General features: G+C 52.7%; 1 protein-coding gene across 2 annotated transcripts in view; it reads left to right on the top strand.

Annotated features, from left to right (window-relative positions):
* The window catches only part of mapkbp1 (mitogen-activated protein kinase binding protein 1), a 420608-nt gene that overhangs the window by 314617 nt on the left and 86278 nt on the right, over nucleotides 1-19713 (top strand). For both annotated transcript variants that reach the window (XM_072486182.1, XM_072486183.1), the window contains 3 exons: nucleotides 5237-5358; nucleotides 11194-11269; nucleotides 14077-14188. In XM_072486182.1, the coding sequence (XP_072342283.1) occupies nucleotides 5237-5358; nucleotides 11194-11269; nucleotides 14077-14188 (310 nt within the window). The remainder of the gene's footprint in view (nucleotides 1-5236; nucleotides 5359-11193; nucleotides 11270-14076; nucleotides 14189-19713) is intronic.

Genomic DNA, 19713 nt, shown 5'->3' on the forward strand with positions numbered 1-19713 from the left:
GCCTGTGAGGGAGGGGGGGGGTTTGTCGCGACGGGGGTCCACGGAGCCCAAGGGGCTGCCGCGCGGTCGGGGCCGTAGGCGCGGGCGTTTTGCGAGGCCACATCTAGGGAAGCTGCGATGGTCCGTGCCTCTGAGAGTCCTAACGACTCTTTTTCTAAAAGTCTTTGGCGGATTTGGGGAGAGTTCATACCTGCCACAAACGCATTGCGAATTAACATGTCCGTGTGTTCAGTCGCGTTTACCGGCGGGCAGCTGCAGCCCCGTCCCAAAATTAGCAGCGCGGCGTAGAACTCCTCGAACGATTCTCCGGGACTTTCCCGTCTCGTTGCGAGTTGGTAGCGTGCGTAGACCTGGTTCACTGGGCGAACGTAGACGCTCTTTAGTGCTGCGAGCACCGTCGAGAAATCCTCTGCGTCTTCTATGAGAGGGTAAATTTTCGGGCTTACCCTTGAGTGCAGGACCTGCAGTTTCTGGTCTTCTGTGATCCGGCCGGGGGCCGTTCGGAGATAGCCTTCGAAACAAGCTTGCCAGTGTTTAAAAACTGCTGCTGAGTTCACTGCGTGGGGGCTGATCCGCAGGCATTCCGGGGCGATCCTGAGCTCCATAGTCCTTTAAGCACGCTTAATAAATTGTAGCGCACAATGACTTACGAGAGAGACGAATAGAGATGAAGTCGATGAGGCTTTATTAAGCGTGACTTGTTCCCCGCAGTTCAGCAACAGACTGGAGCGGTGGGGAGAAGCCCGGGTTCTTATACACCACCTTCAGGGCGGAGCTAGAGGTCAACAGCCAACCAGGACCCGGGATCTGTCAGCCAATAGCATCACGGCGTCACAGTCCTACATGACCCCGAATACATACTACCACACCCTGCGCAGACCCTCTCAAGGCAAACTTAATCCTCTCCAGCTTTATGAACCCAGCCATGTCGTTTATCCAGGCCTCCACGCTAGGGGGCTTCGCCTCCTTCCACAATAGCAAGATCCTTCGCCGGGCTACCCGGGACGCAAAGGCCAGAATGCCGGCCTCTTTCGCCTCCTGCACTCCCGGCTCGTCCACTACTCCAAATATTGCTAGCCCCCAGCTTGGCTTGACCCGGACTTTCACCACCTGGGATATTGCTCCCGTCACTCCTCTCCAGAACCCCTCCAACGCCGGGCATGACCAAAACATATGAACATGGTTCGCCGGGCTCCCTGAGCACCTTCCACATCTGTCCTCTACCCCAAAGAACCTGCTCAACCTCGTCCCCGTCAGGTGAGCTCTGTGAACCACCTTAAATTGTATCAGGCTGAGCCTGGCACACGAGGAGGAGGTATTAACCCTACCCAGGGCGTCAGCCCATAACCCTTCCTCGATCTCCTCCCCCAGCTCCTCCTCCCATTTACCCTTCAACTCTTCTACTAGCACTTCCCCCTCTTTTATCTCTTGGTGTATTTCCGACACCTTGCCCTCCCCGACCCATACCCCCGAGATCACCCTATCTTGAACTTCTTGTGCCGGGAGCAATGGAAATTCCCTCACCTGTCGCCTCACAAAAGCCCTCACCTGCATATATCTAAATGCATTTCCCGGCAGTAACTCAAATTTCTCCTCCAGTGCCCCTAGGCTCGCAAATGTCCCGTCGATGAACAGGTCCCCCATTTTTCTAATCCCCGCCCGATGCCAGCCCTGGAACCCCCCGTCCATCTTCCCCGGGACAAACCGGTGGTTACCCCTGATCGGGGACCACACCGAGGCTCCCACTGCACCCCTGTGCCTTCTCCACTGGCCCCAGATCCTTAACGTTGCCGCCACCACCGGGCTCGTCGTGTATTTTGTCGGCGAGAGCGGCAGCGGTGCCGTTACCAACGCTCCCAGACTCGTTCCTTTACAGGACGCCATCTCCATCCTCTTCCATGCCGCCCCCTCTCCATCCATGACCCACTTGCGGATCATCGCCACATTTGCTGCCCAGTAGTAGCTCCCTAGGTTCGGCAAAGCCAACCCTCCTCGGTCCCGATTGCGTTCCAGGAACCCTCTCCTAACCTTCGGGGTCTTATTTGCCCACACAAACCCCATAATACTCCTACCTACTCTCTTGAAAAAGCCCTTGGTGATCACGATGGGGAGGCACTGAAACACAAACAAAAACCTCGGAAGGACCACCATTTTGACCGACTGCACCCTACCCGCCAGTGAGAGCGGGAGCATGTCCCATCTTTTAAAATCCTCCTCCATTTGCTCCACCAACCTCGTCAAATTCAGTTTATGTAGGGCCCCCCAACTCCTGGCTATCTGGATCCCCAGATACCGAAAACTCCTCTCTGCCCTCCTCAGCGGTAGGTCCCCTATCCCTCTTTCTTGGTCCCCTGCCTGTAATACAAAAAGCTCACTCTTCCCTACATTGAGCTTATAGCCCGAGAACTCCCCAAACTCCCTTAGAGTCTGCATGACCTCCACCATCCCCTCCATTGGGTCCGCGACGTATAGCAGCAGGTCGTCTGCGTATAGCGACACCCGGTGCTCTTCTCCCCCGCGGACTATCCCCCTCCATTTATTAGACTCCCTAAGTGATATGGCCAAGGGTTCGATCGGCAATGCAAACAACAGGGGGGACAGGGGGCACCCCTGCCTCGTTCCTCGGTACAGCCGAAAGTACTCCGACCTCCGCCGGTTCGTCACTACACTCGCCACCGGGTCGCTATAAAGGAGCTTAACCCATCTGAAAAACCCTCCCCCGAACCCAAACCTATGCAACACCTCCCAGAGGTACTCCCACTCTACTCGGTCAAAGGCTTTTTCCGCGTCCATAGCTGCCACTATCTCCGCCTCTCCCTCCTCCGATGTCATCATTATCACGTTTAAAAGCCGCCGCACATTGGTATTTAACTGCCTGCCCTTTACGAATCCCGTCTGGTCCTCATGTATCACCCCCGGGACACAGTCCTCAATCCTCGTGGCCAGCTCTTTTGCCAAGAGCTTAGCGTCCACATTGAGGAGCGAAATCAGCCTGTACGATCCACATTGCTGTGGATCCTTGTCTCGCTTTAGAATCAAGGAGATTGTCGCCTCCGACATTGTCTGGGGCAGGGTTCCCTCCTCTCTTGCCTCGTTAAAGGTCCTCACTAGTAGCGGGGCCAGCAGGTCCACATATTTTCTATAGAACTCCACCGGGAACCCGTCCAGCCCCGGGGCCTTACCCGCCTGCATGCTCCCCAAACCCTTACTCAACTCCTCCAACCCAATTGGTGCCCCCAAACCAGCCGCCTCTTGCTCCTCCACCCTCGGGAACCTCAGTTGGTCCAGGAATCGTCTCATCCCCCCTCCCCCCTTGGGGGCTGGGATCTGTACAGCTCTTCATAGAAGGCCTTGAATACCTTATTTATTTTCGTTGCACTTCGAACCGTGACTCCCCTTCCATCTTTGATTCCCCCTATTTCCCTCGCTGCCGCCCTCTTACGGAGCTGGTGCGCCAGCATCCGACTAGCCTTTTCCCCGTACTCGTAGGTCGCCCCCTGCGCCTTCCTCCACTGTGCCTCCGCCTTGCCCGTGGTCAGCAGGTCAAACTCCGTCTGGAGCCGTCGCCTTTCCCCAAGTAATCTTTCCTCCGGGGCCTCTGCGTATCTCCTGTCCACTCGCAAGATCTCCCCCACTAACCTCTCCCTTTCCATGCCCTCTGTCTTCTCCCTATGAGCCCTGATGGAGATCAGCACTCCCCTGATCACCGCCTTCAACGCCTCCCATTCCACCCCCACTTGCACCTCCCCGTTGTCGTTGGCCTCCAAGTACCTTTCAATACACCCCCTCACCTTCCCACACACCACCTCATCAGCCAACAGTCCCACGTCCAGCCGCCACAGCGGGCGTTGGTCCCTCCCCTCTCCCAGCCCCATTTCCACCCAGTGTGGGGCATGGTCAGAAACGGCTATGGCCGAATACTCCGTCCCCTCCACCCTCGGGATGAGCGCCCTGCCCAGAACAAAGAAATCTATCCGGGAGTAAACCTTATGTACGTGGGAGAAAAAAGAAAATTCCCTGGCCTGCGGTCTTGCAAACCTCCATGGGTCCACTCCCCCCATCTGATCCATAAAACCCCTGAGCACCTTGGCCGCCGCCGGCCTCTTTCCTGTCCTTGATCTGGAGCGGTCCAGTGCTGGGTCCAGCACTGTATTGAAGTCCCCTCCCATTATCAGTCCACCTACCTCCAGGTCCGGAATGTGCCCCAACATGCGCTTCATAAATCCAGCATCATCCCAGTTCGGGGCATATACATTTACCAACACCACCCACGTCCCTTGCAACCTACCACTCACCGTCACATATCTCCCTCCAGGGACCCTTGTAATGGAAGGGCCCCCCAGGCACCCCTGTAATAAGGGGAGCCCCCAGGGACCCTTGTAACAGAGGGACCCCACCACAGTGATCTCTGTAATAGGAGGAAACACCCCTATAATAAGGGGACACACCCAGGGACCTCTGCAACGTTACGATCCATTTGCATTTATCTCCATGCTTCCGCTGGCATGCAGCATGGAGCATGTTCAAGCCGCCAGCGGGGATTCGGAGCATGGCATTCGGATCGGTGCCCGGCGCCAATCCCGATTTTGCCCAGACGCCCAATTCTCCGTCCCATCGTGGAACGCATTCTGGGTGTCCGGGACGGAGATTCCAGCCCTTGACTTTAGTGCTATCATTACAATTCCCTTTGTCATTCAATCTCTGCTGCCCGCCAACCAATCCCTGATTTTCTATTTTGGCCATCTGCTCCACCCACCCCCTGCCTTTTTCAACAACATAAGACCGATCACATTTCTACCTCTGCCTCTCCACAGATGCTGCCAGACCAGCTGAGTTTATCCAGCATTTTCTGCTTTTGTTCCCGATTAATTTACTGCTGTGGCAGATGATGTAAGCACATTTTAGGGATTATATTTGCAATGCAAATCCTTTATTCTACATTTGTTGTGCTACGAGCATGTTGCCTCTGTAGTGGTACAGCTTCTGCATTCGATTACTGTTGAGTGTTCAATGCAGACCTCCAGAGGTGAGAGCAGGGTATATCCAGAACTGTGTCAGTATTTAGGTGTGATGATGTTTCTGGGAATCCCCGGAATGTGTAGATGTATGATGGGATTCTCCGAGAGGATCTTTACACACCCTTCTATCCTGTCTATGTATGTCTCTGTGTGATCGCCATGTAGCCCTGCAGGAGTGTGGGTGCTGTTGCTAATCTTCCCCTGTTCCATTCCATTAGTCTGCCGAAGGCACTCAGTTCAGAAGGACCCACCACGTGGTTCGAAAGACCACTCTGTACGACATGGACGTGGATTCCACACACAAGTACGCTGCCATTGGATGTCAGGACAGAAGCATTCGGTGAGTTTAAGCAGTACATACTGTAGCCAGCGAACCTCAAGCACATGCAAGCAATGTATATGCACTGAAAACCAGCACAAGTCCCAGAACAAAGACTATTATAGAATTTCATAGAATTTACAGTGCTGAAGGAGGCCATTAGGCCCATTGAGTCTGCACCGGCCCTTGGAAAGAGCTCCCCACCCAAGCCCACATCTCTCCCCTATCCCCGTAACCCAGTAACCTCCCTTAACCTTTTTTGGACACTAAAGGCAATTCATCATGGCCAATCCACCTAACTCGCACATCTTTGGATTGTGGGAGGAAACCGGAGCACCCGGAGGAAACCCACGCACACATGGGGAGAATGTGCAAACTCCACACAGACAGTGACCCAAGCCGGGAATAGTCAGTGCTACACAATGAAACAAAGCCTAAACTACCCACACCCCTCACTGTGATACTGATATACCCCACACCCCTCACTGTAACACTGATATACCCCACACCCCTCACTGTGACACTGATATACCCCACACTGTAATACTGATATACCCCACACCCCTCACTGTGACACTGATATACCCCACACCCCTCACTGTGACACTGATATACCCCACACCCCTCACAGTAACACTGATATACGCCACACCCCTCACTGTGACACTGATATACCCCACACCCCTCACTGTAATACTGATATACCCCACACCCCTCACTGTGACACTGATACCCCACACCCCTCACTGTGACACTGATATACCCCACACCCCTCACTGTAACACTGATATACACCACACCCCTCACTGTGACACTGATATACCCCACACCCCTCACTGTAACACTGATATATCCCACACCCCTCACTGTGACACTGATATACCCCACACCCCTCACTGTGACACTGATATACCCCACACCCCTCACTGTGACACTGATATACCCCACACCCCTCACTGTAACACTGATATACCCCACACCCCTCACTGTAACACTGATATACCCCACACCCCTCACTGTAACACTGATATACCCCACACCCCTCACTGTGACACTGATATACCCCACACCCCTCACTGTAACACTGATATACCCCACACCCCTCACTGTAACACTGATATACCCCACACCCCTCACTGTGACACTGATATACCCCACACCCCTCACTGTAACACTGATATACCCCACACCCCTCACTGTAACACTGATATACCCCACACCCCTCACTGTAACACTGATACACCCCACACCCCTCACTGTGACACTGATATACCCCACACCCCTCACTGTAACACTGATATACCCCACACCCCTCACTGTAACACTGATATACCCCACACCCCTCACTGTAACACTGATATACCCCACACCCCTCACTGTGACACTGATATACCCCACACCCCTCACTGTGACACTGATATACCCCACACCCCTCACTGTAATACTGATATACCCCACACCCCTCACTGTAACACTGATATACCCCACACCCCTCACTGTAACACTGATATACCCCACACCCCTCACTGTGACACTGATATACCCCACACCCCTCACTGTAACACTGATACACCCCACACCCCTCACTGAGACACTGATATACCCCACACCCCTCACTGAAACACTGATATACCCCACACCCCTCACTGTGACACTGATATACACCACACCCATCACTAACACTGATATACCCCACACCCCTCACTGTAACACTGATATACCGCACACCCCTCACTGTAACACTGGTATACCCCACGTCCCTCACTGTAACACTGATATACCCCTCACCCCTCACTGTGACACTGATATACCCCACACCCCTCACTGTAACACTGATATACCCCACACCCCTCACTGTAACACTGATATACCCCACACCCCTCACTGTGACACTGATATACCCCACACCCCTCACTGTAACACTGATATACCCCACACCCCTCACTGTAACACTGATATACCCCACACCCCTCACTGTGACACTGATATACCCCACACCCCTCACTGTAACACTGATATACCCCACACCCCTCACTGTAACACTGATATACCCCACACCCCTCACTGTAACACTGATATACCCCACACCCCTCACTGTGACACTGATATACCCCACACCCCTCACTGTAACACTGATATACCCCACACCCCTCACTGTAACACTGATATACCCCACACCCCTCACTGTAACACTGATATACCCCACACCCCTCACTGTGACACTGATATACCCCACACCCCTCACTATAACACTGATATACCCCACACCCCTCACTGTAACACTGATATACCCCACACCCCTCACTGTAACACTGATATACCCCACACCCCTCACTGTGACACTGATATACCCCACACCCCTCACTGTGACACTGATATACCCCACACCCCTCACTGTAATACTGATATACCCCACACCCCTCACTGTAACACTGATATACCCCACACCCCTCACTGTAACACTGATATACCCCACACCCCTCACTGTGACACTGATATACCCCACACCCCTCACTGTAACACTGATACACCCCACACCCCTCACTGTGACACTGATATACCCCACACCCCTCACTGAAACACTGATATACCCCACACCCCTCACTGTGACACTGATATACACCACACCCCTCACTAACACTGATATACCCCACACCCCTCACTGTAACACTGATATACCCCACACCCCTCACTGTAACACTGGTATACCCCACGTCCCTCACTGTAACACTGATATACCCCACACCCCTCACTGTGACACTGATATACCCCACACCCCTCACTGTAACACTGATATACCCCACACCCCTCACTATAACACTGATACAGCCCACACCCCTCACTGTAAGACTGATATACCCCACACCCCTCACTGTAGCACTGATACAGCCCACACCCCTCACTGTAACACTGATATACCCCACACCCCTCACTGTAAGACTGATATACCCCACACCCCTCACTGTGACACTGATATACCCCACACCCCTCACTGTAACACTGATATACCCCACATCCCTCACTGCATCATTGATATACCCCACACCCCTCACTGAAACACTGATATACCCCACACCTTTCACTGTTACACTGATATACCCCACACCCCTCACTGTGACACTGATATACCCCACACCCCTCACTGTAATACTGATATAACCCACACCCCTCACTGTGACACTGATATACCCCACACCCCTCACTGTAACACTGATATACCCCACATCCCTCACTGTATCATTGATATACCCCACACCCCTCACTGAAACACTGATATACACCACACCCCTCACTGTAACACTGATACATCCCACTCGCCTCACTGTGACACTGATATACCCCACACCCCTCACTGTCACACTGATATACCCCACACCCCTCACTGTGACACTGATATACCCCACACCCCTCACTGTAACACTGATATACCCCACACCCCTCACTGTGACACTGATATACCCCACACCCCTCACTGTAACACTGATATACCCCACATCCCTCACTGCATCATTGATATACCCCACACCCCTCACTGAAACACTGATATACCCCACACCCCTCACTGTAACACTGATATATCCCACTTGCCTCACTGTGACACTGATATACCCCACAGCCCTCACTGTAACACTGATACACCCCACACCCCTCACTGTGACACTGATATACCCCACACCCCTCACTGTAACACTGATATACCCCACACCCCTCACTGTGACACTGATATACCCCACACCCCTCACTGTAACACTGATATACCCCACACCCCTCACTGTAACGCTGATACACCCCACACCCCTCACTGTGACACTGATATACCCCACACCCCTCACTGTGACACTGATATACCCCACACCCCTCACTGTAACACTGATATACCCCACACCCCTCACTGTAACGCTGATACACCCCACACCCCTCACTGTGACACTGATATACCCCACACCCCTCACTGTGACACTGATATACCCCACACCCCTCACTGTAATACTGATATACCCCACACCCCTCACTGTGACACTGATATACCCCACACCCCTCACTGTAACACTGATATAGCCCTCACTGTGACACTGATATACCCACACCCCTCACTGTGACACTGATATACCCCACACCCCTCACTGTGACACTGATATACCCCACACCCCTCACTGTAACACTGATATACCCCACACCCCTCCCTGTGACACTGATGTACCCCATACCCCTCACTGTGACACTGATATACCCCACACCCCTCCCTGTGACACTGATGTACCCCACACCCCTCACTGTGACACTGATATACCCCACACTCCTCACTGTGACACTGATATACCCCACACCCCTCACTGTGACACTGATATACCCCACACCCCTCACTGTAACACTGATATACCCCACACCCCTCACTGTAACACTGATATACCCCACACTCCTCACTGTGACACTGATATACCCCTCACTGTCACACTGATATACTCCACACCCCTCACTGTTACACTGATATACCCCACACCCCTCACTGTCACACTGACATACCCCACACCCCTCACTGTGACACTGATATACCCCACACTCCTCACTGTGACACTGATATACCCCACACCCCTCACTGTAACACTGATATACCCCATACCCCTCACAGTTACACTGACCTACCCCACACCCCTCACTGTAACACTGATGCACCCCACACCCCTCACTGTAACACTGATGCACCCCACACTCCTCACTGTTATACTGCTACATTCTAGACCCCTCACTGTCTCATTGATATACACCACACCCCTCTCTCCGTAATAGTGCGATATTCCATTTCCCTAACTGTAATAATGCTGTATTCCATTCCCCTCACTGTAATAATGCTATATTCCATTCCCCTCTCTGTAATAATGCTATATCCCGTTCCCCTCTCTGTATTAATGCTATATCCCATTCCCCTCACTGTAATAATGCTATACCCTATACCTCTGACCATAATAATGCCATATCCCATTTCCCCCTCTGTAATAATGCTATATCCCATTCCCCTCACTGTAATAATGCTATATCCCATTCCCCTCACTGTAATAATGCTATATCCCATTCCCCTCACTGTAATAATGCAATATTCCATTCCCCTCCCTGTAATAATGCTATACCCTATACCTCTGACCATAATAATGCCATATCCCATTTCCCTCTCTGTAATAATGCCATATCCTATTTCCCTCACTGTAATAATGCTGTATCTAATTTCCCTCACTGTAATAATGCTATATCCCATTCCACTCACTGTACATAGAACATACAGTGCAGAAGGAGGCCATTCGGCCCATCGAATCTGCACCGACCCACTTAAGCCCTCAGTTCCACCCTATCCCCGTAACCCAAAAACCCCTCCTGGCCTTTTTTGGCCACTAAGGACAATTTATCATGGCCACTCCACCTAACCTGCACATCTTTGGACTGTGGGAGGAAACCGTAGCACCCGGAGGAAACCCACGCACACACAGTGAGACCGTGCACAGACAGCGACCCAGCGGGGAATCGAAGCTGGGACCTTGGCACTGTGAAGCCACTATCCACTTGTGCTACCGTGCTGCCCAGCATTACTGTAATCATGCTATATCCTATACCTCTCACTGTGATACTGTTATACCTCATCCATCTCACTGTGATAATGTTATACCTCATCCATCTCACTGTACTAAAGCTACACCCCAAATCTTCATTTGCGCTTTGACTGCATAAACAGTGTCATACACTGATTGACCAGAGTGTTCTCAAAACTGATGTGAATTGGTCCTACTCTATCCCATGGGTTTGAAGGTGAAATGTATTGACACGTACACAATTTGATGTCACAATATGTGTCTTCCTGCCCTGCAGGATATTTAACATCAATAATGGGAAACAGAAGAAGCTGTATAAAGGATCTCAGGGAGAAGATGGTACCTTGATCAAGGTGAGTGCCAATATTATTCCGCTGGTATCCAACTTTCAGAGACGGGGCTGTCTAGGAAACCAAATGGTGAGTGAGGCAGGAACGACTATGCCAGACAGTGCTGGACCTGGGTGGGTGGGTGGCGTCCGTGGTGGCGTTGTGGGGGTTGTCCTCACTACACATTGACTTCCAAGCTCTTACTGCCCAGGGTAAGAACAAGTGGGAGATGGGTTTGGGTAAGTAAACAGGAGTGGGGTGTCAAGACAGGGAGGTGGGTGTGGACTTGGGGGTGGGTGTGAGCAGGTGAGTGAGCATATGAGTAATGAGTGAATGTGTGAGAAGTATGAGGAGGGGTCTCATTCTGAGGAGGGGGTCTCAGTGTGAGGAGTGGTCTCAGTGCGTAGGGGCTGACTGACACTCACTCTGTACAGTGACTGACCGACAGCCACTCTGGGTAGTGACCGACACTCTGTGTAGTGACCCACACTCACTCTGTGTAGTGACCGACACTCTGTGTAGTGACCAACACTCACTCTGTGTAGTGACCGACACTCACTCTGTGGAGTGACCAACACTCACTCTGTGTAGTGACCGACACTCGCTCTGTGGAGTGACCGACACTCACTCTGTGGAGTGACCAACACTCACTCTGTGTAGTGACCGACACTCACTCTGTGGAGTGACCCACATTCATTCTGTGTAGTGACTGACACTCACTTTATGTAGTGACCCACACTCACTTTGTGTAGTGACCGACACTCAGTCTGTGTAGTGACCGACACTCACTTTATGTAGTGACCGACACTCATTCTGTGTAGTGACTGACACTCACTTTATGTAGTGACCCACACTCACTTTGTGTAGTGACCCACACTCAGTCTGTGTAGTGACCGACACTCACTCTGTGTAGTGACCGACACTCATTCTGTGTAGTGACTGACACTCACTCTGTGTAGTGACCGACACGCACTTTGCGTAGTGACCCACACTCACTTTGTGTTGTGACCCACACTCACTCTGTGTAGTGACCAACACTCACTTTGTGTAGTGACCAACACTCACTTTGTGTAGTGACCGACACTCATTCTGTGTAGTGACTGACACTCACTGTGTGTAGTGACCGACACTCATTCTGTGTAGTGACCGACACTCTGTGTAGTGACCGACACTCTGTGTAGTGACCGACACTCACTCTGTGTAGTGACCGACACGCACTTTGCGTAGTGACCCACACTCACTTTGTGTTGTGACCCACACTCACTCTGTGTAGTGACCAACACTCACTTTGTGTAGTGACCAACACTCACTTTGTGTAGTGACCGACACTCATTCTGTGTAGTGACTGACACTCACTGTGTGTAGTGACCGACACTCATTCTGTGTAGTGACCGACACTCTGTGTAGTGACCGACACTCTGTGTAGTGACCCACACTCACTCTGTGTAGTGACCCACACTCACTCTGTGTAGTGACCTACACTCTGTGTAGTGACCGACACTCAGTCTGTGTAGTGACCCACACTCACTCTGTGTAGTGACCGACACTCTGTGTAGTGACCGACACTCACTCTGTGTAGTGACTCACACTCACTCTGTGTAGTGACTGACACTCACTCTGTGTAGTGACCGACACTCTGTGTAGTGACTGACACTCACTCTGTGTAGTGACCAACACTCATTCTGTGTAGTGACCGACACTCATTCTGTGTAGTGACTCACACTCAGTCTGTGTCGTGACCGACACTCTGTGTAGTGACCGACACTCACTCTGTGTAGTGACCAACACTCATTCTGTGTAGTGACTGACACTCACTCTGTGTAGTGACCGACACTCACTCTGTGTAGTGACCCACACTCGCTTTGTGTAGTGACCGACACTCACTCTGTGTAATGACCGACACTCAGTCTGTGTATTGACCGACACTCAGTCTGTGTATTGACTGACTGACACTCTGGGCTTGATTCTCCGCTGTCTGGATTCTCCGTTGCCACGGCAGCCCGGGGATTTCCCGGCGGTGTGGGGCCGCCCACATTGGGAAACCCTATTGGCCAGCTGGCGAGATGGAAAATCCCGCCGCTGGCAGGAGCACACCCGCACCAGAAAACTGGTGCAGCAGGGCGGAGAATCCCACCCTCTGTCAATGTTCTGAGTGACACGCTGGGCGGGATTCACCGTTGCCCGACGGCAATATCGTAATCGGCGATCGGGCGGAGAATCCCTTATGACGGCTCAACACCAGTTTTCTATCCTCCACCCCCTCCGTTGGAACGGCGTCAGCTCGTCACCTGAAAGCTCTCCCCGATGCTCCGCCCTCGATGGGCCAAGTCTCCGACGATTGACGTGTGGTCTGAGCGGTGAGGAACCGAGGGTGGCGTCTGCGGATTGTGTCCAACACCGCGACAGTCTACCGGGGGCCGTGCTGCTGGCAGGGCTGGGGGGCTCCCGCGAGGGCTGTGGGGAATGGTGGGGGGTGGTCAGGGGGTAGCCTGGTGGGAAGTATTTGGGAAGTCGGGTCCCCGCACGGCCGGTGTGATGTTTTACGGCGCGACCTCTGCAGGTCACCGTCGTGCGCATGCGCGGTCACAGGCCCGGCCATTCTCCAGCCGTTTTTGGCCTAGGAGCCGGAAGTTTTACCCGCGCTGTCTGCTAGCCCTTCACCAGTCACAGGGTCAGTGAGGGTTCGGTGCTGATTGTGGCGTCGTAAAATGCCACAGTTCCCATGCCGGCGTCGGCACTTAGCATGCAAATCGGTGAATCCAGCCCGCTGTGTCTGTGTGCTTCAGATTCCTGAGAAAATAATGACTTCGTGTCCCTTGATTTTGTTCCAGGTGCAGATTGATCCCTCTGGGCTGTTCATAGCAACCAGCTGCTCCGACAAGAACCTCTCCATCTTTGATTTCTACACGGGCGAATGTGTTGCCACCATGTTTGGCCACTCAGGTAAGCTCTGAAATAGTCTTCCCGTTGCCGATTTGCCGGAAACTCTTGCCGTTTGATTAACGTTGCTTCCGGAATGGGTTGTGCCCCTCCTGCATCCAAAACGGTTTGTCTTTCATCACCCACAATTCCAAAGGTTCTTTTCCGTCACAGGTAAGCTGTCCCTGTAGCAACGCCTCGTTTTCTGAGTGTAATGACGCAGGGTAAACGTAATATAGATTTATTTACAAGTATTTACAAGGTTCTGCATAACCCAGCATCTGACGCCCAGTTCAATCCCAGTTAGGTGGACTCGCCTCACCAGGCCCCGATCTAGGCCTGCTTTTAACCTTTGCTCATCACCAGCCCCAGGTGGTAGGTCTCCACTCCCGACCTGGGGAGCTCATACTTCACGAGTGCCACGAGGGAGATCAATGATGGTTTCCCCATGGTCCTCGTGGGGGTTATGGCACTGAGGGACCAGAATATTTTTTTGCCGCCAGATGAGCAGGGTTGAAACAGTATCATCATTGCAACGTGAGTGAAATATTGTTTCCTTTCACAATACGGGGTACACCTCATGGTCAGCCCTCCCCGATGTGCAAGGAGAGAGCATACTCAGGTAGGAATGAGAGCGCGGCTGATTCACCATCACGGGTATTCTCCCAATGGTTCAGCATTGAGAGCATAAACCATAAAACTTATGCCGATGTCCACCAACTCCCTTTGCCTTCAGGAGATTAGATCATCACAAGGTATTTATTTTACAAGAGTGTTATCAAACAAAGCATGCTGCCATTTAAAGTGCATCTGTAAGTTTTTTTAAAATGTGGGGCGTCATTCTCCGACCCCCCCGCCGGGTCGGAGAATGGCCGTTGGCCGCCGTGAATCCCGCCCCCGCCCCCGCCGAAGTCTCCGCTCCCGGAGATTGGGCGGGGGCGGGAATCCGGCCGCGCCGGTTGGCGGGACCCCCCGCTGGATTCTCCGGCCCGGATGGGCCGAAGTCCCGCCCAGGAATTGCCTGTCCCGCCGGCGTAAATCAAACCTGGTATTTACCGGCGGGACCAGGCGGCGTGGGCGGGCTCCGGGGTCCTGGGGGGGGGCGCGGGGCGATCTGACCTCGGGGGGTGCCCCCACGGTGGCCTGGCCCGCGATCGGGGCCCACCGATCCGCGGGCGGGCCTGTGCCGTGGGGGCACTCTTTCCCTTCCGCCTCCGCCACTGTCTCCACCATGGCGGAGGCGGAAGTGACTCTCCCCACTGCGCATGCGCGGGAAACTGACAGCGGCCGCTGACGCTCCCGCGCATGCGCCGCATTTCCGCGCCAGCTGGCGGCGCAACAAACGCCATTTCCGCCAGCTGGCGGGGCGGAAATCCCTCCGGCGTCGGCCTAGCCCCTCAATGTTGGGGCTAGGCCGCCAAAGATGCGGAGACTTCCGCACCTTTTTGCCGGCGCGATGCCCGTCTGATTTGTGCCGGCTTTGGCGCCAGTCGTCAGGCATCCCGCCGTTGGGGGAGAATTTCGCCCGTGATGTTGGTCTCTGGCTCCACTGCCCTTTCAGGCAGTAAGTTTCAGAGCTCCACCACCCTCTGGGTGAAAATAATTTCTCATTAACTCCTCTCTCATCTTTCTACCAATTACTTTCGATCTCTGCACCTTGGCTATTCACTTTCCGCTAATGGAAATAGGCCCTCTGGTTCAGACTCCTCTGGTTCAGACTCCTCACAATTTAAACACCTCCGTTAAATCTCCCCCAGCCTCCTCCAAAGGAAATAATTCCAGTCAATGCAATTCCTGCCCGAAGCTGAAATTCCGCATTTCTGGAAACATCTTTGTGAATCCCCTCTATACCCTCCCAGGTACATCCTTCCATTAATGCAGTGACCAGAACTGTATGTGGCCCAACTAGTGTTTTACACAATTCTAGCATAACCTCCCAGCTCTTGTGGCCTAGGCCTCGGCCAATAAAGGAAATTATCCTGTGTATCTTTTTAATCACCTCATCTGCCTATGTAGCTACCTTCAGGGATTTGTGGATGTGCACGTCAAGATCCCTCTGTTCCTCCACACTTCTCAGTATGAGAGGGGCGGCGCCTGTTGATAGAGGGCAGTTAACAATTTTGGCTATTTTGAAAGGAAAGTTGGGTGGCTAACAGTTTATTGGGAATAGAGTTGAGGGAACAGGAGGTCGGTCTAATGGACAAGATGAGTTTGGAGGGAGCATGAAAGGAGCTGGGAGAGAAGCATGAGAAAGTTGCAAGCTCAGGGCTAGGATGGGGTGGGTGGGGCCGAGTGGCTGAAGTTACTCCCTGGTCTCGGGGAAGGGAAGGAGGCAGCAGAACAGAGAAACTCAATCTTTGTGATTAAGAAGTCCATGAGCTGCCCGCATTTGTTAGAGATGAAGATGTGGGAGGCAGGGAAGAGGAGTTTGCACAGGAACATGTGCAATAGGAGCAAAGAGTAAGCCTGCTATGCCATTCAGTAGGATCATGTCTGATCTGATTGTTGCCTTTACTCCATTTTGTTATGTTTCATTCTTCTAATCTCCAATGGGTACAGGCTCAACCTGTTCAAGCTTTGCTCATAAGGCAACCCCTGCATCCCAGAAATCAGCCCAGTGAACCTTCTCTGAACTATATCTAATAGCAGAATATCCCTCCCTAAATATTTATTTATTTATTTATTAAATTTAGAGTACCCAATTCATTTTTTCCAATTTAGGGGCAATTTAGCGTGGCCAATCCACCTAGCCTGCACATCTTTGGGTTGTGGGAGCGAAACCCACGCAGACACGGGGAGAATGCGCAAACTCCACACGGACGGTGACCCAGAGCCGGGATCGAACCTGGGATCTTGTCACCGTGAGGCAGCAGTGCTAACCACTGCTCCACCGTGCTGCCCCTCCCTCCCTAAATATGAAAACTAAAATGGTACTCCAGGCGCAGTCTTCTCAATGCCCTGTAGAGTGTAGCAAGAATTCTCTATATTTATATGCCATATCCTTTGCAATAAAGACCAAAGTTCCTTTTGCCTCCCTAATTGCTTGCATTACCTGCATTCTAGCTTTTATCCTTCATCAGGGTGGCAGGGTGGCACAGTGGTTAGCACTGCTGCCTCACAGCTCCAGGGTCCCGGGTTCAAATCCGGCCTTGGGTGACTGTCTGTGTGGAGTTTGCACGTTCTCCCCGTGTCTGTGTGGGTTTCCTCCGGGTGCCCCGGTTTCCTCCCACAGTCCAAAGATGTGCAGGTTAGGTGGATTGGCCATGATAAATTGTCCTTAATATCCAAAAGGTTAGGTCAGGTTACGGGGATAGGATGGAGACGTGGGGTTAAGTATCCTCCACTTTCCAAGGGCCGGTGCACGTTTTGATGGGCCGAATGGCCTCCTTCTGCACTTTAAATTCGATGAATAATTCTATAAATGTACAATGACACCCAGATCCCTCTGTACCGCAGCATACATTGCCCCCACAGCTGTCCGTGCAAGGCAAGTGGTAGACGGTAAAACCAAGCAGGGAGGCTTGAGTTCGGGTGAAGGTGGCACCACCTTTTCATGGCATGATGTTGTTGCAACCAACCACAATAAGCTAATGGATTGCAAGGGACTTGTTCACAAGTTGCCTCAGACGTTCTGGAGGGAGATGAGTAGAGGGATAGGGAGGGCTGATTCGGATCTTGCTGTTAGAATCCACAGGGTCAGCAGTGGGAGGCGTGGGTAAGATGGGTACGAGGTTTGAAACATTAGCCCCAAGTGTGTGTGCTGAGTGGGAAGGTCAGCGAGAGAGTGGGATCGGGCAGTTGTGGCCGCTGCTGGAAAGGAGGAGATAATGAGTGCCTCGGTGGGCCCTTTGGAAGATGCCAAAAGACACAGAGAGTGACGCCGTCGGCCTATCTGAGTAGTCAAGCCGAAATTGGCGATGGGGAGTATCAAGGTCAAGGAGAGGTGAAAGGTTGAGATGCTGATTTGTGAGGGGAGAATATCTGAGAGGGGAGAAATTAAAGAAGGCATGATGATAGGAGAGAGGAAGAAGATGAGAGAGCAGGAGAGAGGTGCCTAAAAGGGGTGAAAACAAAATAAGAGACCGGTGGGACAGAAATAGGGAAAATAGGGCTGATCGTGTTTGGAGTGACAGCCAAAATGTGAATGCAAATGGAGAAACTCAAGTTTACAAAGGAAGATTAGGATATATACATAGAGCCTTGAATTCATCAGGAAATAGAGAGGAGAACTAGGAGGAGGTCAGAGATAATGTCGGAGATGCTGAGGCATTGAGTTTCTGTCGATAGGGGGGAGTTGTTGCAACAGTCATAAACTCAACATTCATGTCCAGGTTCAGAGACAGGTATGGAGGGCAAGCAAGTCCGGAAGTTGCTTGAATGGCAGAGAATTAGAGGATGCACTGATGGAGATATTTCTGCGGGAATAGAAAGCTAGGAGGAGTGTAGAATCAATGATGGAGCAGGGTAACAGTGGCAATGATGGAGGTCACCATAAGGTTCATAGGGGAAGAGAAATGGACTTCAGCTCGGGAGAGCGAAGCAGACTCTAGCTGAAGGGAAAATGAAACAGTGGGACACTCACAAGCACATCAGGGATCAGCTGTAGGCTAGATAAAGTGACCTTAAAACTGAACAGTAGGTCTGAGCCACCGCACCTGAATCTTATAGACCAGTCCAGGATGTTGGAAGCCGAATTTGAGCAGTGCTCCTTGAGGGGGACAAAGAACAGGTATGAGCCGGGATTCTCCGAGGCTCCGCGCCGCAATTGTGCTCGGCGCGGGGGCGGAGAATGGGCGCCAGACCCGCAATCGGGTCCGACGCCGCTCCCACGATTCTCCGGGGACCGGAGAATCGGCGCCAATCGCGCACGCGTGATCGACGCGGCACCGGTTGGGGACCATTGAGAAAGGCCCCCCCCCCCCGGCGATTCTCCACCGACAACTGACCGAGTTCCTGCCGGCGTGGTTCGCTCAAGGTTCCACCCAGCGGGAGCTCGGAGTGGCGACTGCGAACTCAGCCCGCGGCTTCCCTGGTGGGGCGGGGGGGGGGGGGGGGATCCGTCACCAGGGTGGTCCTCCAGGACGACCAGGCTCGCGATCGGGGCCACCGATCGGCGGGCGCGTGCAATCTCGGGAGGGGGAGGCTACATTGTCGGGGCGGGTCCGCGGTGTGGGTCCACCATGTTACGCGGGGCCGCTGCCGCACGTATGCGCGGACCCGTGGCCAGAAGTGCAGGGCCACATATCGGCAGCCGGAGCTGCGTGGACTACTCCGGAGCCCTGCTAGCCCCTTGCAATGTGGAGAATCACTCTGGACTTTCTCCAGGAAAGGCCAGAGTGATTCGCGGCCGTTTTCTTACGGACGTGGGGACAAAACCCCATTATCAGAGAATTCCTCCCTTGGTCTCTCGACTGGCAGTGTGCTTTTTAAAATTCATTCATTGGATGTGGCTGGGCCAGCATTTATTGTCAACCCCTAATAGCCCTTTAACTTCGTGGCTCACAAGGCCATTTCAGAGGGGCATGTAAGAGTCAACCACATTGCTGTGG

This window comes from Scyliorhinus torazame, chromosome 2 (assembly GCF_047496885.1).
Source record: "Scyliorhinus torazame isolate Kashiwa2021f chromosome 2, sScyTor2.1, whole genome shotgun sequence".
NCBI lineage: Eukaryota > Metazoa > Chordata > Chondrichthyes > Carcharhiniformes > Scyliorhinidae > Scyliorhinus > Scyliorhinus torazame.